The 24,781-nt window shown below is 44.1% G+C and overlaps 1 protein-coding gene and 1 pseudogene across 2 annotated transcripts in view; both read right to left on the bottom strand.

Annotated features, from left to right (window-relative positions):
* The window catches only part of SWAP70 (switching B cell complex subunit SWAP70), an 87,506-nt gene extending 81,389 nt beyond the window's left edge, over window positions 1–6,117 (bottom strand). Inside the window, exon 1 of one of the 2 annotated variants that reach the window (XM_003818145.5) lies at window positions 5,880–6,117. In XM_003818145.5, coding sequence (XP_003818193.1) covers window positions 5,880–5,978 — 99 coding nt within the window. In that variant the 5' untranslated portion in view covers window positions 5,979–6,117. The remainder of the gene's footprint in view (window positions 1–5,879) is intronic. The other variant, XM_003818146.6, reaches the window with a different exon arrangement.
* Window positions 6,118–9,040: 2,923 nt separating this feature from the next.
* On the bottom strand, window positions 9,041–9,840 carry LOC106635237 (large ribosomal subunit protein eL21-like; annotated as a pseudogene).
* Window positions 9,841–24,781: the final 14,941 nt, after the last annotated feature.

Raw genomic sequence — 24,781 nt, 5'->3', positions numbered from 1 at the left:
TCTCGCCAGCACATCTGCTATGTCGCCCCAGCTGGAGTACAGGGTGAGATATCGGCTCACTGCAACCTCCGCCTCCCAGGTTCAAGTGATTCTCCTGCCTCAGCTCCCAAGTAGTTTGGACTACAGGTGCGTGCCACCACACCCAGCTAATTTTTATATTTTTAGTAGAGACAGGGTTTCGCCATGTTGGCCACACTAGTCTTGAACTCCTGACCTCAGATGATCCACTCACCTCGGCCTCCCTAAGTGCTGGGATTACAGGCGTGAGCCACCGCACCTGGCAAGTAACTTTCTAAAGTGCAATTCTGATCACAACTCATCATCCTCTGAAAACCTGGGGGGCCCCTGGCATACACCTAATTTGTCTGGCAATCAAAGCTTTCTATGCATTAACCCCAGTCTATTTCTGTAGCTTTATCACCAGCAATAACTCTCTCTCATACACACACAGGAACACACATGTGTATGTTCTACACTCCAATCAAAGTAAGTTACACAGAAGTCCCCATAAATACCTGATTCATTCCCATCTCTTGCAGTAGTTCAGTGTTCCCTAGGGATAACAGCAATCAATAAATATCCATTAAATAAATAAATTAGGCTGGGCGTGGTCGCTCATGCCCATAATCCCAGCACTTTGGGCGACCGAGGCAGGTGGATCACTTGAGGTCAGGAGTTTGAGACCAGCCTGGCCAACATGGTGAAACCCTGTCTCCACTAGAAATACAAAAATTAGCTAGACATGGTGGTGCGCATCTGTAGTCCCAGCTACTCGGGAAGCTGAAGCAGAAGAATCTCTTGAACCAGGGAGGTGGAGGTTGCCACTGTACTCAACCCTGGGCAACAGAGCAAGACTCCGTCTCAAAAAACTAAGTAATTAATTAATTAATAGAATGGGCTTAATCTTCCCCCATTCCTACATAATCACATCCTAACTTCCTTCGGAGTTCATTTCAAAGAAGCTTTTTTCATAAAGCAATCACACCAGTGAGAAGAAATCGCTTCTTCCTTTAAAATCTCATGGCTCCATATCTTCTGTCACACTCAGTATCTTCAACCCAATATTTCTGTTTCTTACCTTCACCACCAGACTTTATGTTTTTTAAGGATCAGTAATTGTCTGAGTAATATAATCTCTATCTGGAGAGAGAGAGTGCCTTCTTTAATGGTCATTTAGCCTTTTAATTTGCCTACCAAAGTTTAAACTCTTTGAAGGCAAAGATTCATATTTGTTTCTTTTTTCTCTGCCTTTCACCACCATATCCCTTATCTAGTGAATATATCCATTCTCTGTGTCAAAAGTTGTGAAGATAACTCAAAAAGGCAAGTATCAAAAATATTTTAGAATACCCATATAGCTTTCCAAAGCGATACATTTTAACCATCATTTTGGATACATAATTATTAGTCTGCTGTTTAACAAATCAATTATTTGACATTTCCTCCAAGGAGATATTAACTCTTAAGAGCCTAAAAATACTAATCTTCTTACTAAATTAGCATGGTACCTTACACATAGTAGACTTACAGAAGGTTACTGTATAAGTGAATGAATCAATCAACAAATTAAGGCAAAAACTCTACTCCCAGCCAACAGAACACAGAACTAGGGTCAAACACAAAAGGAGACCTAAATAAAAATGTTTAAATATTTTCAATTCTACGAACACTGGCAAGATGAACAGAACTGAACCAATCCCAAAGTCTCATACAGACAAGAGAGAGACAAAATACAATTGCACAGTTGCATTATCAACATACTGTGGGTGAAAACTATGAACTGGGATTTAACACTTCCTGCCAAGACGCTTTTCCTATAAGCAGCCATAAAGACAATTTTGAATAAAGTATCATCAAAGTAATCCAAAAAATCTCATTTATGCCGTCAACTGGAAGAGAAGAAAATGAAGAAACCATTGGCTTTAAAGTGTGAAAATAGGCCAGGCATGGTGGCTCACGCCTATAATCCCAATGCTTTGGGAGGCCAAGGCGGGTGGATCACCTGAGGTCAGGAGTTCGAGACGAGCCCAGCCAACATGGTGAAACCCCATCTCTACTAAAAATACAAAAATTAGCCAGGTGTGGTAGTGGGCATCTGTAATCCCAGCTATTTGGGAGGCTGAGGCAGGAGAATCGCTTGAACCCAGGAAGCAGAGGTTGCAGTGAGCCAAGATCGCACCACTGCACTCCAGCCTGGGTGATAGAGCGACACTCCGTCTCAAAAAAATAAAAAATACAACAGTAATAGTAATAAAGTGTGAAAATAGGATGGGTGCAGTGGCTCGTGCCTGTAATCCCAGCATTTTGAGAGGCTGAGGCAGGCATATAGTCTGAGCTCAGGAATTCAAGACCAGCCTGGGCAAATGGCAAAACTCCATCTCTACAAAAAGTACAAACATTAGCTGGGCATAGTGGCCTGTGCCTGTAGTCCCATCTACTTGGGAGTCTGAAGTGGGAGGACTGCTTGAGCCCAGGAGGTTGAGGCTGCATTGAGCCATGTCGCGCCACTCCAGCCTGGGCGACAAAAAGACCTTTTTTTGGAGACCTTTCCCTCCAAAAAAAGAGAAAAAGAATTATAAAGAGTTGGCTGGACAAGGTGGCTCATATCTGAATACCAGCACTTTAGAAGGCCGAGGCAGGCGGATGTCTTTGAGCTCAGGAGTTCAACACCAGCCTGGACAACATGACAAAACCCTATGTCTACAAAAAAATACAAAAATGAACTGAGCATGGTGGCTCATGCCTGTGAGCCTAGCTACTTGGGAGGTGGAGGCTGGAGGATCGCTTGAGCCAGGAAGTAGAGGTTGCAGTGAGCCAAGATAGTGCAACTGCACTCCAGCCTGGGTGACACAGCAAGACCCTGTCTCTCTCTCTCTCTCTCTCTCTCACACACACACACACACACATACACAGAAGTGTGAAAATCTTGGTTCTAGATTAGCTACTACTTACAACTGTGACTTTGGACAAATCACTAAACATATCATTGCAGTTGCTCACACCTGTAATCCTAGCACTTCTGGAGGCCAAGTTGGGCAAATTGCCTGAGCTCAGGAGTTCGAGACCAGCCTGGGCAATACAATGAAACCCCGTCTCTACTAAAACATACACACACAAAAATTAGTCAGGCATGGCAGCAGGCACCTGTAGTCCCAGCACTTTGCGGGGCCAAGGCGGGCAGATCACGAGGTCAGGAGTTTGAGACCACCCTGGCCAATATGGTGAAACCCCATCTCTACTAAAAATACAAAAATTAGCCAGGCTTGGTGGCACATGCCTGTAGTCCCAGCTACTCAGGAGGCTGAGGCAGGAGAATCGCTTGAACCCGGGAGGCAGAGGTTGCAGTGAGCCGAGATCACACCACTGCACTCTAGCCTGGGTGACAGAGCACAACTCTGGCTCAAAAAAAAAAAAAAAAAAAAAAAATTAAGAGGTCATCTGGGAATATCTGGAAAAAAAGAATAAAATTTTCTTCTCCTCTTAAGATCTTTAAAAGAGAAATGATGGTTGAAAGCAAAAAATTTAATATTGTCTGATGGGGATTTCAATGTATGTAGATTAATAAATATGACAATTACAACATAAAGCAGTGAGAGTAAAGGGACCTATATGGTGATAAGTTTTCTACATTCTCCTTAAAGTGGTAAAATATTAACTCTAAGTACACTATGAAAAGTTAGGGATGGATATTCTAACTCCTAGAGCAAGTACTAAAAAAACCTACACGAAGAAATATAGTTAAAAACTCTATTAAAATGGAATATTGGCCAGGCACAGTGGGTCACACTTGTAATCCTAGCACTTCATGAAACCAAGGAGGGCAGATCACCTGAGCTCAGGAGTTCAAGACCAGCCTGGCCAACACGGTGAAACCCTGTTTCTACTAAAAATACAAAAATTAGCTAGTTGTGGTGACGCACACCTGCAATCCCAGCTACTTGGGAGGCTGAGGCACGAGAATCTCTAGAACCTACGAGACAGACGTTGCAGTGAGCCGAGATCACACCACTGCACTCCAGCCTGGGCAACAGAGCAAGACTGTGTCTCAAAAAAAAAAAACAAAAAACAAAAAACTAAAGCATATTCAAATAATCCCAAAGATGGAAGAAAAAGAGAGGAAAAAAAAAAAAGCAGAAACCAAATTATAATAAAATGGTAGCCCTAAATCAAACCATATCAATAATTACATTAAATGTAAATGGCCTAAATATACCAATTAAAAGACAGAGATTGTCAGAATGAATAAAAAAATAAGACCCAGCTACATCTATTTATTAAAAACTTACTTTAAATAAAATGGCATAGGTAAGTTAAAAGTAAAAATAAAAGTAAAATGTAGACCTACTCATAACTCCCCCGAACTGGAAATAACACAAATTCTCAAGGATGCATGGCTAAAACCTACCATACATCCATGCAATAGAATATTACTTAGCAATTTAAAAAATTATTGGTACACACAACAAAATGGATTAATCTCTAAGGCATTCTGCTGGGTAAAAGAAATCAGTTTCAACAGTTACAAACTATATGACTCCATTTACATGGCACTTCGGAAAAGGTAAAACTATAGCAGTTAGGAAAGATCAATGGTTGCCGACAGTTGGGGTGGAGGCAGGGCAACATCAGGGAGTTTTTTAGGATGATGGAACTGAGGAAGCCATGGTTGTGGTGATAGTTATATAAATCTATACATATGTTGAAATTCATAGAACTGTACACCAAAAGTCAATTTTACTGTATGTTCATATTTAAAAATAAAGTAAAATAAAAATTACGTGGATGATCTCCATGGACCCTTCCAGACTATGATTCTATCAGTGAGAAAAAGAAAGGAGAGGCAAAAGGAAGACAAGGAGAATGTTAAGTCCTACTGGCATAAAAGCCACTACTCATAAGAACGGGATTACTGTACAAAAATATACAAAACAAACCCAATCTTCAGAATTTATTCCCAGAAGGGGCTAAGAAAACCGGACATTCGGATCTAAAATATGTATATTTTTAAATGCCTATGAATAGCTTTTCTTGTCTGTTTCTATATTTTATACTTTGAAGAAGCTGCCAATTTCTGCTGGCTGAATGCCAATTTCCCTGCTTGGGGTTACTCAATTTACAAGCATCCCTTTATTTATACCCTATACTCTAGGGTCTCTGGCAGTCACAATAACGACTCTGAAAAAGCAGTCGCTTTTGCAGGGTGCCAGAAAGATCAGCGCTCCTCACCCGGAACTAAGGTCCCTGTGGGACACAGTACACCCCGTCCACTAGTTCCAAACTTAAAAGACGCTGGGCAGAAGGTCTTCCCAAGTCAAAAAGCCTCCCAAAGGAGAAGGACCCTGGAGGCCGGGCTTCGGGGCATTTCTGCGCCTCCGGACTGCCCTGTCGCCTCCGGGGCAGCTAGCCGTTTTGAGGACTGTCCTGGTGTGGGGCTGTGGGCTGCAGAAGGTTCTGCCCAGCGACCTTGGGCAAGTCCCTTCCTCTCCTGGAGTAAGAGGAAAATTCTGGGAAGGCTGTGTAAGGGAGCTTCCCATTGCCGCCTCAGAATCCACTTTCTGCCCCCCGCTCTCCAACGCCAAGAAGGAATCACACTTGGCCCTCACAGACTTCACCCCAGCCTTATGCCCGCCACCCTTCCCAGTCCCTGGGAGACCCGCGGGAACTAACACATCCAACCGAGGGCATGGCCCAAAGGCAAGGGGGAGGCAGTAAACACCAAATCCCGGTCTCAGACCCACTCCGCCCCAAGCGGGCCTACCGGGCGCATTCCGACCCGCCCCGCCCTGCGGTCACGGCCCGCCAGGTCCCGCTTCCACCCAAGGGAAGTACAGAGAGCGCCGGGGAGGGTCGGGTGGGGGGCCGGGTCAGGAGGCGCCCACCTTGAGCTGGGACTTGGAGACCTTGCCGCTGTGGTCCTGGTCGAGTGCGATGAAGGCGTGCCAGATGGCTTTGAGCAGCTCCTCCTTCAAGCTCCCCATGGCCGCGGCCCTGCTGCCCCGCCAACCCCTCCTGCCCAGCCAGCCCCTCCGCGCCTCGGACGCCCCTCAACCTCCGCAGCCACAGCCCGCCGCGCAGTCACCTGACCCGCCAGGCCCCGCCCCCGCCAGGCCCCGCCCTGCTGCCGGCGCCTGTCCGGTGCCGCGCCCACAGCCGCCAGAGTGTGGGTTCTGCGAGTCAAGCCACGCCTGGTGGCAAGAATGCTTGGCCTTCAGTGTCAGCCAGGACGGTAAACACATCTCCCTAATGTTTCCCAGACCAGTTCGGGCCATTTTGGGTGCTCGAGTACAACACCTCACACAAATGACCGCGTCTTGAGGAAAAACCCGAGAGATTAGGTGAGCAGCCTACCCGCCTCCTCCCAGCGCCCCGCAGTGAAAAAGGGATCACTGGTCCTGTCCTGGGAACGGAGTCACTGTCTGAGAAGGCCAAAGAAGACCCCGAAAAGTCCCCAGACCAGGACTGAAATGATAGCGCAGTCCCAAGTCGGGGAGATGCAGGGCGGCGGGGAGGCAGAAAGGACCTCGAGGGAAGTTTGTTGGTTCATTTCGCAAAAGTTTATTCATGCATACTCTATCTTGGGTTCTAGGGACACAGAGACGAGGTTTAAGGGGAGTTTAGAAGTCAGGGTCAGGCAGCATTTTCTTCCTAACGCCTAGCTGTTGTTCAATTCACATCTTAGGAGGGGTTTGACCTGGGTAATGCCTCTCTGTAGTGTTTCTCTGCTTGCAGAATAGGAGATCTGGGCCAATTCCAAATCACTCCACCCATTTTACTAATCCAAAGAGATGGACCATTTAAAAGAACGTGTTCGGCCGGGCGTGGTGGCTCACGCCTGTAATCCCAGCCCTTTGGGAGGCCAAGGCGGGCGGATCACCTGAGGTCGGGGGTTCGAGACCAGCCTGGCCAACATGAAGAAACCCCGTCTCTACTAAAAATACAAAATTAGCCGGGCGTGGTGGCACATGCCTGTAATCTCAGCTACTCGGGAGGCTGAGGCAGGAGAATCGCTTGAACCCGGTAGGCGGAGGTTGCAGTGAACCAAGATCGCGCCATTGCACTCCAGCCTGGGCAACAAGAGTGAAACTCCGTCTCAAAAAAAAAAAAAAAGTATTCGATTGCAGCTGTTGAATTAATATCTGTTCACGGTGGTCACAATGGTCACTTGATCTCTTTGGGCTTCAAATTATCCCGTATAAAAAGAGCAGGGTTGCACCAGATGTTCTGGAAGGGTTCTTGCAGTACTAGCATCCTAGGATAATAACTATTGCCGGTTAACTAAGGTCTGATTAAATCGCCAGGCTCAGTACCTCTCCTCTCCAATCCTGGACTAATTGGAGAGAACAATAAACACCAAGAGTTTTTAAAATGAGGTGGTTCTCAGATGAAGTTTGGTTTTGTTTTGCTTTTTTAAGTTCCTTAATGCACATGTTTGCCTTATTAAGAAAGGAAAAGATCTTCATAAGAAAGGGATATTTGGAAAGAGAAGAACAAGAAGGAGCCTCTTCAGTGAGTTTGAGATCAAAAAGGAACTGGTGGGGAAGAGGAGAGGACGGCCCCACTGACGAAAGAAGGGGCAGGAGCAAAAGGGTGGCCAGCCCCTCACTGTGACTGTCCTGAAGGTTCTACCCCATTTCATCACCATTTGTCAGGACTTTTCTTGCCCTACCAGAATCTAATTTCTATCATTTATCTTCCCCATTTCCAGCCCAAGTCTGCCAGTCAGCAAAAACACATGGTTTAACCTCTGATTTATTCATGCGAAGTCAGCTTACCCTGAGTAGCAAAAAAAAAAAAAAAAGAAGAAGAAGAAAAAAGAAACGAAGAAAACCTCCTAATTCTCAAGGTTCAGTTTAACCACTATATGACCCTTCTTCTCTCTCAGTATCTGGAAGTACCAAACATATTTCAAAGCCTTTTTTTTTATGACAAGACCAGGACATTGTGGACTTCCAAATTCCTACTTCTCCCATCATCCTCATTCATACAATCCAAACGAATTTTTTTTCTTTTTTTTTTTTTTCTTTTTTTTTTGAGACAGAGTCTCACTCTGTTGCCCAGGCTGGAGTGCAACGGTATGATCTCAGCTCACTGCAACCTCCGCCTCCCGGGTTCAAGCAATTCTCCTGCCTCAACCTCCCAAGTAGCTGGGATTACAGGCGCCAGCCACCACGCCTGGCTAATTTTTTTATTTTTAGTAGAGATGGGGTTTCGCCATGTTGGCCAGGTTGGTCTCAAACTCCCAGCCTCAAGTGATCTGCCCTCCTTGGCCTCCCAAAGTGCTGGGATTACAGGTGTGAGCCACCATGCCCTTCCTATCCAAACAAATTTTAAAGTAGCATGATGTCATAGAAAGCGCTGTGCTTTTCCTGGGTGCAGTGGCTCCTGCCTGTAATCCCAACACTTTGAGAGACTGGGGTGGGAGGATTGCTTGAGGCCAGGAGTTCAAGACCAGCCTGGGCAATGTAGCAAAACCCCATCTCCACAAAAAAATTGAAAATAAGAAAGAAAGAAAAGAGTTGTGCTTCAGAATCTAACAGATTATATTAATCTAATGCTGTGTAACCAATTAACCCAAAATTTAGCAGCTTAAAACTATAGTAAACATTATTTCATATTTTCTGTAAGTCAGGAATCTAGAAGCCACTTAGCTCTATAGTTCTGGCTTGAAGTGTCTCAGGAGGTTGCAGTAAAATTTAGGGCTGTAGTCATTTGAAGGCTAGGCTGGTGCTGGAAAATCTATTTCCAAGGTGGTTCACTCACATGGATGGGTCGTTTACAGAAGGCCTCAGTTCCTCTGTATATGGGCCTGTCCTCAGGCTGCTTGAGTATCCTTACAACACGTCAGCTGGCTTTCAATTGATTCAAGAAAGAGAAAGATGGAAGCTGCAATGTCTGTTATGATCCACCATCAAAAGTCATTCACCATCATTTCTGCAATGCTCTACTGATTGCTCAGGTTAAATCTATTTGATTTGGGAGGGAAACTACAAAAGGGTATGAGTACCAATGGGCAAGAATCATGGGGGTCATCTTGGAAGATGGCTACCACACAGATGTCGGGAAGAATCCGGGCTTCCCCATTGACTCATCTATGAGTAAATATAAGGCTTCATTTCCTCATATGTAAAATGAGAATGCTAATATTTATTTTGCAACACTTCTTTTTTCTTTTTTTAATTTTTTTTTTTTTTTTTTACAGCCCAGAGGTCCTTTATTATTTTTTTTTTTAACACCTATTATGCCATGAATTCATAGGGAATAGGTTCCAGCAGCTCAGGCTCCTTCCCATTGGTTCTCACAAAGTGTGCTTCTCTGGGTGGAGCAGGCTGGCGCTTTAGTTGAACCCAGGTACCTTTCTCTTTGGCGTCTTTCTTTTTCTGATCATTTTCCTTCACATGTTTCAGGAAGCTATCTCGGCTCTTAGAGTGCTTAATGTGTTCAATACGCACATTAATTCTCTTGGCAAGAATCTTGCCCTTGTTTGTTTACAACAATGCCAACAGCATGCCGGGTAACATTGTAGACTCTTCCAGTTTTGCCATGGTAACACTTGTGGGGCATTCCTTTTTGAACACTACCCATTCCCTTGATGTCTACAATATCAGCTTTCTTATAGATTCGCATATATGTGGCCAAAGGAACAACTCCATGTTTTCTAAAAGGCCTAGAGAACATATATCGGGTGCCTCTCCTCTTTCCCTTTGTGTTCGTCATTTTGGCGAATTACTGGAAGATGGCGGTTCCGGCCGAAAGGAAACTTTTTTTTTTTTTTTTGAGACGAAGTCTTGCTGTCACCCAGGCTGGAGCGCAGTGGCTTGATCTTGGCTCACTGCAATCTCTGGCACCTGGGTTTAAGCAATTCTCCTGCCTCAGCCTCTGAAATAGCTGGGATTACAAGCGCGTGCCACCACGCCCAGCTAATTTTTGTATATTTAGTAGAGATGGGGTTTCAGCATCTTGGCCAGGCTGGTCTTGAACTCCTGACCTCGTGATCCACCCTGCCTCGGCCTCTCAAAGTGCTGGGATTACAGGTGTCAGCCACCGCACCCGGCCTCTTTTTTTAATTTTTATTTTTTTGATGAGGTCTTTCCAGATGACATCTATTTTGCAAGACTGGTATGAAGTTTAAATGAGAGGGTAGTATGTATAAGACACAGCATCAGCATCATGGTATCTGACAGTCACTGATGTTTGTACTGTGTCAATTAGGTAAGTTGAAATCTAGTTCCTCAAATGTCCCTTCCCAATGTGGGTCCAGGATAGGATTCACTACAGAAGAATTTCGTGTAAGTTTGGAAGGAGCAGGTAAGATTTATGTAAGATTTGGAAGCAGCAGCCCTTGTGTTCTGAAGGTTGATGTAAATATCACATGCCGCTGCAGATCGTAGAGTGGTTACTGATCCGCTAACATACTTTGTTGGTACAGAGCATTAACTGGCCCACAGCTCCTTCAACTCCCCCCAAATTTTCTATTTCAGTGTCTCCAAGCCTTGGCGCGAGGCACGTGTAGTTCCATGGTAAAGGCATTAGCTTATGCTACATATCGCATGCTCATCAATGTGAAAGATAGCTGTGAGTTCCATTTTGTCTTCGTGGGTTCCAGTTTGTCCTGTGGATTCTAGTTTGTCCTCACTCTCCCTCAATGCAATCCAACTTTTCTTCCTGATTGCTAGCCCTGATGACCTATCATAAACTTCAGGCCCATTGCTGGATGCAGAGGGAACAGCCTTCCATGTACTCATTCGTCAGCTTTCCTTTGTGATCTCTGGTTAGTGACTTTTCTGATTGCCCAGCCATCTCCTTTCAGACCTTTTCTTCCCTAGCTTCTCCTGCAATTGTATTGTATCCAATTCTCAGAATAAAGCCTGTATTCCATAGTGGTGGCCACTTCCCTGATCAGCCCATAACTGACAATAAAACTGGTGAAGTTAGACACTGCAACAATGAAAAGCATGTGTTGGCCGGGCGCGGTGGCTCACGCCTGTAATCCCAGCACTTTGGGAGGCTGAGGCAGGCGGATCACGAGGTCAGGAGATCAAGACCATCCTGGCTAACATGGTGAAACACTGTCTCTACTAAATATACAAAAAATTAGCCGGGCGTGGTGGCGGGCGCCTGTAGTCCCAGCTACTCGGGAGGCTGAGGCAGGAGAATGGCGTGAACCTGAGAGGCGGAGCTTGCAGTGAGCGGAGATCGCACCACTGCACTCCAGCCTGGGTGACAGAGCGAGACTCTGTCTCAAAAAAAAAAAAAAGAAAGAAAAACATGTGTCATTGGCTTTGGACAGGGGTGGGCGGAAGCCAAAAGGACCTCAAGTGAAGTCTTGAAGGACAGTGAGGGAATTGCTATTGAAGGTCGGTGCTTTGAGTTGACTTGTGTCCCCACCAATATTCATATTGAAATTCTAACTCCCAGTACCTCAGAATGTGATCTTATTTGCTCTTGTTTTGGGGTTTTTTTAGCGACAGGATCTCACTCTGTCACCCAGGCTGGGGTAGAGTGGTACAATCATAGCTCGCTGTAACCTTGAACTCCTGTGCTCAAGTGATCCTCCTGCCTCCGCCTCCCAAGTACATAGGATTATAGGCACATACCACCATGCCCAGCTAATTTTTTTACTTTTTTTGTAGAGACAGGGTCTTGCTATGTTGTCCACACTGGTCTCAAACTCCTGGCCTCAAAGGATCCTCCCACTTCAGCCTTCCCAAGCACTGGGATTACAGGCATGAGCCACTGCACCCAGCCAGAATGTAATCATATTTGAAGATAGGGTCTTTATAGAGGTAGTTCACTTAAAATGATGTCATTAGGTTGGGTCCTAATCCATTATGACTGGCGTCCAAATTTTGGACACAAACACACACACACAAAGAACACCATGCCAGCCTGAAGACAGAGATCAGAGTGATGGATCTACAAGCCAAAGAATGCCAGACATTGCTGCCAGCAAGCAAACCACGAGAATCTAGGAGAGAAACATGGGACAGATTATTGCTCACAGCTCTTAGGCAGGATCAACCCAACCAACACCTTGATCTTGGACATCTAGTCCAGAACTGTGAGATTGCCAGGGGCAGTGGTTCATGCCTGTAATCCCAGCACTTTGGGAGGCCAAGGCAGGTGGGTCACTTGAGGCCAGGAGTTCAAGACCAGCCTGGCCAACATGGCAAAACCCTGTCTCTACTAAAATACAAAAAATTAGCTGGGTATGGTGTCACGTGCCTGTAATCCCAGCTACTTGGGAGGCTAAGCCACGAGAATCGCTTGAACCTGGCAGGCAGAGGTTGCAGTGAGCTGAGATTGAGCCACTGCACCCCAGCCTGGGTAACAGAGTGAGACTCTGTCTCAAACAAACAAACACACACAAAAAAACGGAACTGTGACATGATAAATTTCTGTAGTCTAAGTCACCGGTTCTGTTGTTTAAACCACCCTGTTTGTGGTACCTTGTTATGGCACCCTTAGCAAACTAATACAGTTGGATAAAACGCGACTCCTGTCATATAGTGGCAGAAAGTTTGGCAGCGCCGTTGACTGAGGTAATGTAAAAAACAGAAAGAGTAGTGAGTATGTGGTGTGCACCTATAGACCCAGCTACTCAGGAGGCTGAGGCAGGAGGATCATATGAGCACAGGAGTTCAAGGCCAGCCTGCGCCACATAGTGAGACACATCTCAACAAAAAAAAGGAAAGAAAGGGTATCTCATGAAAATTAGAAAGCGCAGTTAATGATCTTGTATCTCATGGATTTGGCTAGGGAAGTTTCCAGTCAGAGTGTTGAAATTGCCAAGTGGAGTCTTCTATTTGTTTAAGACAAAATACAAGAAAGTTGAACTAAGGAATTGTTTAATTTTAAAGCAGCACTTATAATATTAAAAAGTCAAGACTTGCTAGGTCAAAAATAAACCTGTTTCTAACCTCTATTATCTCCCAACAAAAAGACTTTCACAGTAAGAGATGACCTAATAGCAAAGATTAAATTCAATACACTTCAAGTAAAGTGTGGCCTCTGGGTAAAAATAACCTTGAGGGGCTGGGCATGGTGGCTCACATCTGTAATCCTAGCACTTTGGGAGGCCAAGCCAGGAGAACCACTTGAGGTCAGGAGTTCAAGACCAGCCTGGGCAACACAGTGAGACCTGGTTGCTATAAAAATAAAAGTAAACAATAATAATCTCAAGGGCTTTTTTCAGCTCAGGAAACAGCTGTAAGATTGAAGGGCATGCTTCATAGACATTCCCAATTAGATAAAAAGGCTTCAGGAATTTTAAGAGCATTATCTCAGAGTACCTTGATTGTAAGTCCAAGGAAGAGAGAAAACAGCCTTTAAAGACTTTAGGTGGCCAGACGTGGTGGCTCAGGCCTATAATCCCAACACTTTCGAAGGCTGAGGTGGATGGATCACTTGAGTCCAGGAGTTTAAGACCAGCCTGGCCAACATAGCGAGAACCCCAGTTCTACAAAAGAAATTTTTTCTTATTAGCTGGGCATGGTGGCATGCACCTGTAGTCCCAGCTACTCTGGAGGCTGAGGTAAGAAGATTGCTTGAGCCTAGGAGGTCAAGGCTGCAGTCAGCTAGATCATGCCACTGCACTCCAGCCTGGGTGACAGAGCAAGACCCTGTCTCTTAAAAGACTTTAGAGTGTGGCTTTTGTCTAATAGAGTGAACCTCAATGCTATTAATAGAAAACTCACAATGTTTTTAAGAGAATTATATTGGTAGAAGCACCATGAACTTGAACTGAAAAGAACAGATAGTTCAAAATGAAAAGAGACCTTATGGCACCCAACTTTATATAGAGAGGAAGCAGGCTGAAAAGGCAACTTATTTGCAAACACAGGTTATTTTTTATGGAAAAGGAAGCAAAGCTAAATGCAGAACCAAGAGTCCAAAGGGAAGAGCCAAGAATCACAGAGAAAAACTCCCTTGGAGCAGGACTAGGCCTTAGTCAAGGAACTAGAAATATGTGCCTGGATGGATTTCAGAATTGCTATGAGCCAGTAACTGCTATGTGCCTCTCATTCTTCCTCCCTCCACCTTTTCCTTTTTCTTTTTCTTTTTTTTTTTTTTTTTTTTTTTTTGAGACAGTCTCACTTTGTGCCCCCAGGCTGGAGTGCAGTGGCATGATCTTGGCTCACTGCAACCTCTGCCTCCTAGGTTCAAGCGATTCTCCTCCCTCAGCCACCCAAATAGCTGGGACTACAGGCCCACGCCACCATGCCCAGCTAATTTTTTGTATTTTTAGTAGAGACAGGGTTTCACCGTGTTGCCAGGCTGGTCTTGAACTCCTGAGATCAGGCAATCCACCCACCTCAGCCTCCCAAAGTGCAAGGATTATAGGCGTGAGCTATCATGCCTGGCCCTTCCACCTTTTTCTTTTTTCTTTTTCTTTTTTTTTTTTTTTTTTTTTGATAGGGAGTCTCACTCTGTCACCTATGCTGGAGTGCAATGGCATGATCTCGGCTCACTGCAACCTCCACCTCCCAGGTTCAAGAGATTCTCCTGTCTCAGCCTCCCGAATAGCTGGGATTACAGGCACACGCCATCACACCTGGCTAATTTTTTGTATTTTAGTAGATACGGGATTTCACTGTGTTGCCTAGGCTGGTCTTGAACTCCTGACCTCAGGCAATCCGCCTGCCTCAGCCTCCCAAAGTGCTAGGATTACAGGTGTGAGCCACTGAACCCGGCCCTTCCTTCACCTTTTTCAATGGGAGTATTTGATATAATTTTGCTGTCTTTATATCACCATTACATGTTGTTCAGTGTGCAAAATAGAGTTAACCATAGCAAGCCTGACTACTTATCCTTAGAAGGGTCTGCTTAGGCCAGGCATGGTGTTTCATGACTGTAACCGCAGCACTTTGAAGGCCAGGACAGAAGATCACTTGAGCCCAAGAGTTTGAGACCACCTGGGCAACATAATGAGACCTCATCTCTACAAATAAAAAAAAAATTTAGCTGAGCATGGTGGTGCATAACTATGGTCCCAGCTACTCAGGAGGCTGAGATGGGAGGATCTCATGAGCCCAGGAGGTCAAGGCTCCAGTGAGCTGTGATTGCACCGCTGCACTCCAGCCTGGGTGAAATGAGATCCTACCTCAAAAAAAGTAAAAGTAGAAAACTAGCCAGGCATGGTGGTGCATGCCTGTAGCCCCAGCTACTTAAGAGGCTGAGGCAGGGGTATCACTTGAGCCCAGAAGTTTGAGGCTACAGTGAGCCATGATTGCACCACTGCACTCCAGCCTGAGCAATAGAGCAAGAACCAGTCTCTAAAAAAGAAAAAAGACAGAAAGGTCTGCTTCCAAGGTTAGCCTTTTGTTTTGTTTTGTTTTGTTTTGTTTTGTTTTGTTTTGTTTTGTTTTGTTTTTTGAGATGAATCTCGCTCTGTTGCCCAGGCTGGAGTGCTCTGTCACCCAGGCTGGAGTGCAGTGATGCGATCTCGGCTCACTGCAAGCTCTGCCTCCCGGGTTCAAGTGATTCTCCCACTTCAGCCTCCCGATTAGCTGGGACTACAGGCGCATACCACCACGCCCAGTTAATGTTTACATTTTTTGTAGAGACAGGGTTTTGCCATGTTGCCTGGGCTGGTCTTGAACTCCTGAGCTCAAGTGATCCACCCACGTCGACCTCCCAAAGTGCTGCGATTACAGGTGAGAGCCACCATGCCTGGCCACTTTGCTCTGTGTCTTCTTGTTGCAGTAAATCTTAGCCATGAATATGACTATTTGCTGAGTCCTGTGAGTCTTTGTAGCGAATCATTCAACCTTGGGTGGGGGACCCCTAACACAGGCAAGAGACACAAATAACTTGTCTCTAGTTTGTGGCTCTTCTGATCAAGAGAAGATTGCAAACAAGGAGCCTCATTCACACCTGACCCTAATTTATATGAGATCCTGGACTTCAAGCCAATACCATGAAAGGGACATGAATTGTGGTAGCCTGTGCTGTTCATTCTATTCCTTCCTATAGACACACATCAAGGAAGTCTAATTCCCCTCCTCTGGAATATGGGTAAACTTCCTGACTTGTTTGAGCAATAGAATGTGGCAGAACAGGGACTTCTAAAGCTAGGTTGTAAAAAACCGTATAACTTTTCACCTGGATTTCTTGGAATTTTCACTCTTGGGTTGCTCCCTCTTGGAAACTTCCTTCCATACTGTAAGAAGCTAAAGCCACATGGAAAGACTGCATGGAGAGAGAGAATAATGCTGGCCAACCCCCAGCTGTTTCAGCCACACAAGCCCACAAATAAGATATGTTAGGAAAGGAGGAAAGGAGCTACCTGGGACATTCTAGACCCAGTAGACGCTACATGGAGCAAAACCGAAGCCCCAGACATATGACAATGTCATATGTTCTTGCCATCTCCAGCCATTTGAGCCAACCCAGCTGAGACCTCCAACACTGGGAAGCAAAGACAAGCCATTCCTGCTCTGCCCTGCCCAAACTCCAATCCTCTGGATCATGAGTATAATAAAATAGTAGGGCCGGGCGCCGTGGCTCACGCCTGTAATCCCAACACTTTGGGAGGCTGAGGCGGGTGGATCACAAGGTCAGGAGTTCAAGACCAGCCTGGCCAAGATGGTGAAACCCTGTCTCTACTAAAAATACAAAATTTAGCTGGGAGTGGTGGCGGGCACCTGTAATCCCAGCTACTTGGGAGGCTGAGGCAGAGAATTCCTTGAACCTGGGAGGCGGTGATTGCAGTGACCCGAGATTACGTCACTGCACTCCAGCCTGGGAGACAGAGCGAGACTCCATCTCAAAAACAAAAACAAAAAAACAGTAGTTGTTTTATGGCACTAAGTTTTGGAAAGGATGGTTATGTAACATTAGATAACCAAGCAGCAGTAACACGATAATGTCCCCCAAAAAAATGTTTCCTTCTCCTGTCCACCAGAGAAGATTCTGTCTTGGCCTATTCAGATTCTTCCCCTCCCCTGCTTTCCAAGGAGGGTCCTGCCTTCCCAGACCTGTTTTGTTTTGTTTTGTTTTGTTTTGTTTTGTTTTGTTTTGTTTCAGTGGAGAATTAAGAAGAAAGGAAGAAGGAAAGAGGACCACATTGCAGAGTTTTTTGCAGGGAAAGGGCAGTCGTTGAAAAAAAAAAAAGCGCTGCTACAGTATGTGAAAACATTGGATGGGAAAGGGATGAAGGGGGAATTCTAAGAAGTCTCATGGGAAACTAAATGTTTCTATAGTGTTCAAAATGTACAAATAAAGTGTGCGGAATATTTTTAAATTTGTTCTGGCTGCATGGACTGTGTTCTTTTATTTAGGGCTAGCTCAGTCATGGCTGACACTTAGTCATTGCTTTCTAAGAGTTATCCTGCTAAGTGCTACAAAGGAAAAGTAGGGGTTGATATGAGAGTATACACTGGTGAACTTGCTGGTCTGTTGGGATCAGGGAAGGCTTCAAATGAGAAAATGTCAGTGAGTCTGGATCCTGATGGATGAGTTGCAGTTAACTGGGCAAAAAAAATGGGGGAAGAGCCTTCCAGACAGAAGGATCAGCCTGAAAGGAGAATGGTTTAGTCAAGAAACCCAAATGAAGGCCAGCAGGTCTAGAGTGTGGTGAACACTGGGAAGAGTGCTGAGATGAGAGAAGGGAATTGGTTGGTATCTGAGTCTATTAAGCCAGGAGCAACAGGCCTGTCAGTTAGTTCAGTAGAGCTCTTATCTTCCCCGCAAATACCCTGAAATACCCTGTAATCAGTGGACACTATCTGGCAACAGGAAGCAGAAATGTTGAATGTCTGTGACTAAAGTTGGCAGATGTGATAGTGGTATCCAGCCCCTGGCCACTGGGTCCCCCTGGTCACTGGGTTCAGCAGTAGCTGATAGCATCTTCATTACTGCCATTTCTTGAGGAGGGAAGGTCATTTCTGGTTCCACGGTAAGTCTCATAAGCTAGCCCCAGGATTTAACCAGAGCCTGAGGAAGTTAGGCCTGTCTCATGTCTTCAGTCAGGTGAGATTGCAGGCTCCTCAGCTGGCAAAAACAACACCCCTCTCTGCCTCACAGGGTTATTATGAAGAATGAATAAAATAATAACAGCTGTGAAAGCATGGCATAATCACGATAGCCTATCCAAATGGGAGGGGTGAGAGTGACAAACAGGAAAAAGGAGAATAATAATAATAGAGTTCTGATGCCAAAGAGGACAAAGGCCTCTGATGCCTTGGGGTTGGATGGTTTGCTCAAGGTACAAAAGCAGCAAAATATGATCTTTTAATGATAAGAACTGGGTGACAGGACTAACTTTGAAAGACTTCTCAGACATTACAAACTGGAGTTTCAGCTGAGCCCAGCATTCTATGAAAAATCCCAATTTAGTGATAATTCCACTGGGACCAAGGCCAGATCTACTGCCGCATTGAAGGCATGAAAATCCATATCAGCCTGACCCACTGAGGACAGAGGTAAGAGTACAGTCAGGAGAAGCTTACTACATGTGGCATTTGAGACTTGAGAATTAAAGTTCACAGATAGCTATAGAGGGGAAGGAATGACATTCCAGAAACAGGTAGCTGCATGTGCAGACATATGGGAGCAAAAACAAAACAAAACAGGCCGGGTGCAGTGGCTCATGCCTGTAATCCCAGCATTTTGGGAGGCCGAGGCAGGGGGATCACGAGGTCAGAAGTTTGAGACCAGCCTGACCAACATAGTGAAACCCTGTCTCTAATAAAAATAAAAAATTAGCCAGGCGTGGTGGCGTATGCCTGTAATCCCAGCTACTCAAGAGGCTGAGGCAGGAGAATCGCTTGAACCCAGGAGGCGGAGGTTGCAGTGAGCTGAGATCATGCCACTGCACTCCAGCCTGGGCAACAGAGCGAGACTCCGTCTCAAAAAACAAAACAACAACAAAAAAGTATGTGAGAGATGAAGGAGAAAAAGGACTGCGGAATGTTGTAGAATGGTATTTTGGCCAATATTCTTTGGTCTTTGCGGTCACAAAGGTGGTAAAAGACAGGATTTTTTAAGGAGAAATTGAATCAAAAAGCCAGGCAAACCCACAGCCAACATCATACTCAATAGTCTAAAACTGTAAGTTTTTCTTCTAAGGTCAGAAACAAGGTAAGGATGCCCACTCCCACCACTTCTATTCAACACAGTACTGGAAGTCCTAGCCAGAGCAATTAGGCAAAGAAAAAACAAAAACATTCCAATTGGAAAGGAAGAAATGAAATTATCTCTGTTCACAGATGATATGATCTTATATGTAGAAAACCCCAAGATTCCACCTCTCAAAATGTTTAGAACTAGTGAATGAATTCATCAAAGTTGCAGGATACAAAATCAACACTCAAAAATCAGCTGTATTTCTTATACACTAACAATGAACGATCCAAAAAGAAAATTACAAAAACAATTTCATTTACAGGAGCATCAAAAAGAATAAAATGGCCAAGCACAGTAATCTCAACACTTTGGGCAACTGAGGCAGAAGGATCACTTTAGGCCAGGAGTTCAAGACTAGCCTGAGCAACATAGTGAGACCCCCCATCTCAAAAAAAAGTAGAAATTTTTAAGATATATATTTTAAAAAGAGTAAAATACTTAATAAGTAACTTAACCAGGAAGGTAAAAGACTTGTACAATGAAAACTACAAAACATCGCTAAAGGAAATTAAAGAAAACACAAATAGGCCAGGCACAGTGGCTCACACCTGTAATCCCAGCACTTCGGGAGGCAGAAGCGGGCAGATCACCTGAGGTCGGGAGTTCGAAACCAGCCTGGCCAACATGGAGAAACCCCGTCTCTACTAAAAATACAAAATTAGCCGGGTGCGGTGGTGCATGCCTGTAATCCCAGCTACTCAAGAGGCTGAGACAGGAGAATTGCTTGAACCCAGGAGGCAGAGGTTGTGGTGAGCCAAGATTGTGCCATTGCACTCCAGCCTGGGCAACGAGAGCGAAACTCTGTCTCAAAAAAAAAAAAGAAAAGAAAAAAGAAAACGCAAATAAATGGAAAGTTATCCCATGTTCATTGATTAGAAGACTTAATTTTATTAAGATGTCAATACTACCCAAAGCAATCTACAGATTCAATGCAATCTCTATCAAAATCCCAGTGACATTTTTTGCAGAAATAGAAAAGAAAAATCCTATGCCAGGCACGGTGACTCAAGCCTGTAATCCCAGCACTTTGGGAGGCTGAGGTGGGAGGATCACCTGAGGTCAGGAGTTCAAGACCAGCTTGGCCAACGTGGTGAAACCCTATCTCTACTAAAAATACAAAAATTAGCTGGGTGTGGTGACATGTGCCTGTAATCCCAGCTACTCAGGGGGCTGAGGTGGGAGAATTGCTTGAACCTGGGAGGTGTTCAAGCTGAGATCGCACCCTTGCACTCCAGCCTGGGTGACAAGAGCAAAACTCCCTCTTTTTGAGAGGAAAAAAATCCTAAAATTCATATGGAATCTCAAGGGACACCAAATAGCCAAAACAATCTTGAAAAAGAAGAATAAAGCTGGAGGCCTCACATTTCCTGATTTCAAAACTACTACAAAACTACAGTAACCAAAACAGTTTGGTACTGGCATAAAGACAGGCATATAGACCAACGGCATAGAATAAAGAGCCAAGAAAGAAACCTTTGCGTATATCATCAAGTGGTGTTTGACAAGGGTGCCAAGCCCCTTCAAAGGGGAAAGGACAATCTTTTCAACAAATAATACTGAAAAAACTGGATATCCACAGGCAAAATAATGAAGCTGGATTCTTGCCTAACATAATATAAAAAACTTAACTTAAAATAGATCAAAGACCCAAAGGTAAGACCTAAAACTCTTAGCAGAAAACATAGGACAAATTTTCACATTAAATTTGGCAATGGGTTCTTGGCTTTGACACCAAAGACACAGGCAACAAAAGAAAAAATAAACAAATTGGACTTTATGAAAGTTTTTAAATTTTGTGCATCAAAAGACAATCTCAACAGGGCAAAAAGACAACCCACAGAATGGGCAAAAATATTTGCAAGGCATGTATTGCCTAAGAGTTTAATATTTAGAATATATAAAGAACTTCTCAATCTCAACAACAACAACAAAAAACTCAAATTTTAAGTAGGCAAAGGATTTGAATATTCAAAGAAGGTATGCAAAAAAACTAATGCTTAACATTGCTAATGTTGATTAGATGCTCAACCTTATTATTAGGGAAATGAAAATCAAACTACAATGAGCTGTCACTTCACACCCATTAAGATACCTACTATCAAAAAAAAGGAAAGAGCGAGTGTTGGCAAGGATGTGGAGAAATTGGAAACCTTGTGCACTGACAGTAGGAATGTAAAATGATATAGTCATTGTGGAAAACAATATGATGGTTCCTCAAAATGTTAAAAATAGGATTACCACATGATCCTGCAATTCCACTTCTGGATCTTACCCAAAAGAATTGAAAATAGGGTCTCAGAGATAGTTGTGTATCCATTTCATAACAGCATTATTCAAAATAGCTAAAAAGGAAAAGCAACCTATGTCCAAGGATGAATGAATGAATAAGCAAAATGTGGCATATACATACAATGAAATATTCTTCAGCTTTAAAAAGGAAGGAAATAGTGATACATGCTGCATGGATGAAGGCTGAGGACATTATGCTAAATGAAATAAGCCAGTCGCAAAAAGACCAACGTTATATGATTCCACTTATATGAGGTACTTAACAGAGTAGTCTAAATCATAGACACAGAAGTACAATGGTGGTTGCCGGGGAATGTGGGGAGAGGAGAATGGGGAGCTGTTGTTTAGTGGGTATAGATTTAGTTTTACAAGATGAAAAGAGTTACGAATGGTGATGATGGTTGCACAATGTTATGAATGTATTTAATATTACCAATTGTATACTTAAAAATAGTTAAGACGGTAAATTTTATGTTACGTGTATTTTACCACAATAAAAAAATTAGAAAAAAAGGCCAAGTCGAGTAGTGAAATCTCAGGACAAGACAGAGAGGAGGGGAATCTGGCATAAACCTAGAGGTGGAGAAATCAGGGAGAACAGGCCAAGTCATGGATCCAAACCCAAGGGCAAGAGGCAGAGCCTGAAGAAATGCCTGAGATTTTCTCATGGTTCCTATGGTCAAAGGCAAGAGTGCAGCCCAAGGACTTGTGGGTAATGCCCAGCTCAGGTGTAACATACATGTACAGTTGATGCTTGAACAACACAGGTTTAAACTGTGTGGGTCCACTTAAATGCAGATTTTCTTCTGCCTCTGACACTCAGAGACAGTAGGATTAATCCCTCATCTTCCCCCTCCTCAGCCTACTCATCATGAAGAAGTTTATGATGATCCACTTCCACTTAATAAATATTAATATCTTTTCTCTTCCTTATGATTTTCTTAATATTTTATTTCTATAGCTTTATTGTAAGAATACAGTATATAATAAATATAACATACAAAATATGTGTTAATCAACTGTTTATGTTTATTAACTGTTATTCTATTCCATTAGTCTATATGTCTGTCTTTACGCCAGTACCATACTGTTTTGATTACTATAGCATTGTAGTGCTTTTGAAACCAGGAAGTGTGAGGCCTCCAGCTTTTTTCTTCCTTTTCTGGTCAATAGGAGGCTATTAGTAGTCAAGTTTTGGGGAAGTCAAAAGTTATAAGAGAATTTTCAACTACGTGGGGTGGGGATAGGGGTCAGCTAAAATTAAGGAGTGGCTTAAAGAGGAGCCCATGAAAAAGACTAAGACTAAGAAAATGCAGCCACAGCAGTGAGCAGTGACTCATGCTTGTAATGGCAACACTTGTGGAGGCCAAGGCAGGAGGATCACTTGAGGCCAGGAGTTTGAGACCAGCCTGTGCAACATGGTGAGACTCCGTCTCTAAAAAATTACTTTAAAAATTAGCCAGGTGTGGTAGCACTTGCCTGTAGTCCTAGCTACTCAGGAGGTCAAGGTGGAAGGGTCTTTTGAGCCCAAGAGTTCGAGGTTGTAGTGAGCTGTGATTGTACTACCACACTCCAGCCTAGGTGACAGAGCAAGACCCTGTATCAAAAAAAAAAAAAAAAAAAAAACACACACAGAGAGAAAAGGGGAGGGAAGGAGGGAGGGAGGGAGGAAGGAAGGAAGGGAGGGAGGGAGGGAGGGACGGAGGATGGAAGGAAGGAGTGCCACCAGAGGGGTCCAAAATCTCCCCTCCACTCTCTCCATCAAAATCTTCTCCTAAGTGTGGGAAACCAATCTAAATTAAAGCAATTTATATTCAGGAGTGAATGACCAATGCTCCAGCCATCATGGGTATTAACCTACAAGTGTAAATTAATCTCCACTGGATGAAATTTTAGCCTACTTGAACTGGGAGTGGCAAAGAACCCTTCAATTATGGCTACTGTAGCCATTGACTGCAGCTTGTGGGAGAGAAGCAGAGGAGACAGTTAGAAGCAGAGGAGACAGTTGGAAGCAGCTCTGAAGCTCCTCTGAAGTCCTAATTCTGGGATACTCACGTGTTTCCTCTTTCCTAACATCTTCTTCTAATGAGAACATCTACGGTTTGAATCTGATGCAAACCTCTAACTGACAGCTACGTATCCATAGAGTTTCTGGGCAAATATTGGCATCCAAGTAGGACAGGGCAAATACTGGTTTCCAAGGTCCAGTTCAGCCTCAGGCTGAATATCCACCTGTCCTGTGCCCAATTATTGACTCAATAAGGACAGAACAACTCAGGCCTCTGACTCCACACAAGAAACTAATAGGAAAGAGTAGTAGAGAAGAGGTCATCACTCGCCATTCATCCTCTCCCTCTGGGAAAGCATAGAACATCTTTTCCTCCGTTCTTCACTCCCTTCCTTTTTTCTCCATGCCTTCCTTTCCTCTTTCCTTTCTTCCTTTCACAAATATGTATTCAGCATCTTCTCTGTATCAGGTATTATGCCAGGCACTGGAGATCCAATAGTGGACATGCATGCACGGCCCTTTCCCTCGTGGACTCATGGTTTGGTGCAGTCCTGTCCCTTCTGATGACTTGAGGAGGCCATGCCATGTGGGTGCTGCTGAGTTACCACTCAGAACCATACAGCAGGCCTTCAGAGCAGCTTCCTCCTCCTTCCCATGTTTCCAGTCCCCCCTTATCTAATCTTTATTAATAGTGTCATTCAAAGGTTTTACCAGCCAGGAAAGGAAGGATTGAGTCTGCAGGGTCAGCTTTTTTTTTTTTTTTTTTTTTAATGGCATCTGATTTACACACCATTTTGTAACACATTATCAGACTCTCTTTTTACCTGGTTATTAAGTGACCATGAAGGTTGTTCAGTTTTTCCTGTTCTTGGTATAATTCCTGCTTTTTTACATAACTCTTTGGCTTACTCACAAGTTCCCTGAATACACTCTTCCCTCATTAGCAGAGAAAAATATATTTTATACGCAAAATAAACTTAACAGAAGAAATACAATAGGCCAGGCGCAGTGATTCAAGCCTGTAATCCTAGCACTTTGGGAGGCTGAGGCAAGCAGATCACTTGAGGCCAGGAGTTTGAGACCAGCCTGGCCAACATGGCAAAACCATGTCTCTACCAAAAATTTTTTAAAAAATTAGCCGAGGGTGGTGGCGCGCACCTGTAATCCCTGCTATTCAGGAGGCTGAGGCACGAAGAATCACTTGAACCCAGGAGGCAGAGGTGGCAGTGAGCCAAGTTCGCACCATTGCACTCCAGCTTGGGAGACAGAGCAAGACTCTGTCTCAAAAAAACAAACAACAACAACAAAAAAAAAAAAAAAAAAAAAAACAAGAAATAAAACAATTTGATAATGAGTTAG

Source organism: Pan paniscus, chromosome 9 (assembly GCF_029289425.2).
Source record: "Pan paniscus chromosome 9, NHGRI_mPanPan1-v2.0_pri, whole genome shotgun sequence".
Taxonomy (NCBI): Eukaryota; Metazoa; Chordata; class Mammalia; order Primates; family Hominidae; genus Pan; species Pan paniscus.
This window is presented reverse-complemented; position numbering and strand designations above follow the sequence as displayed.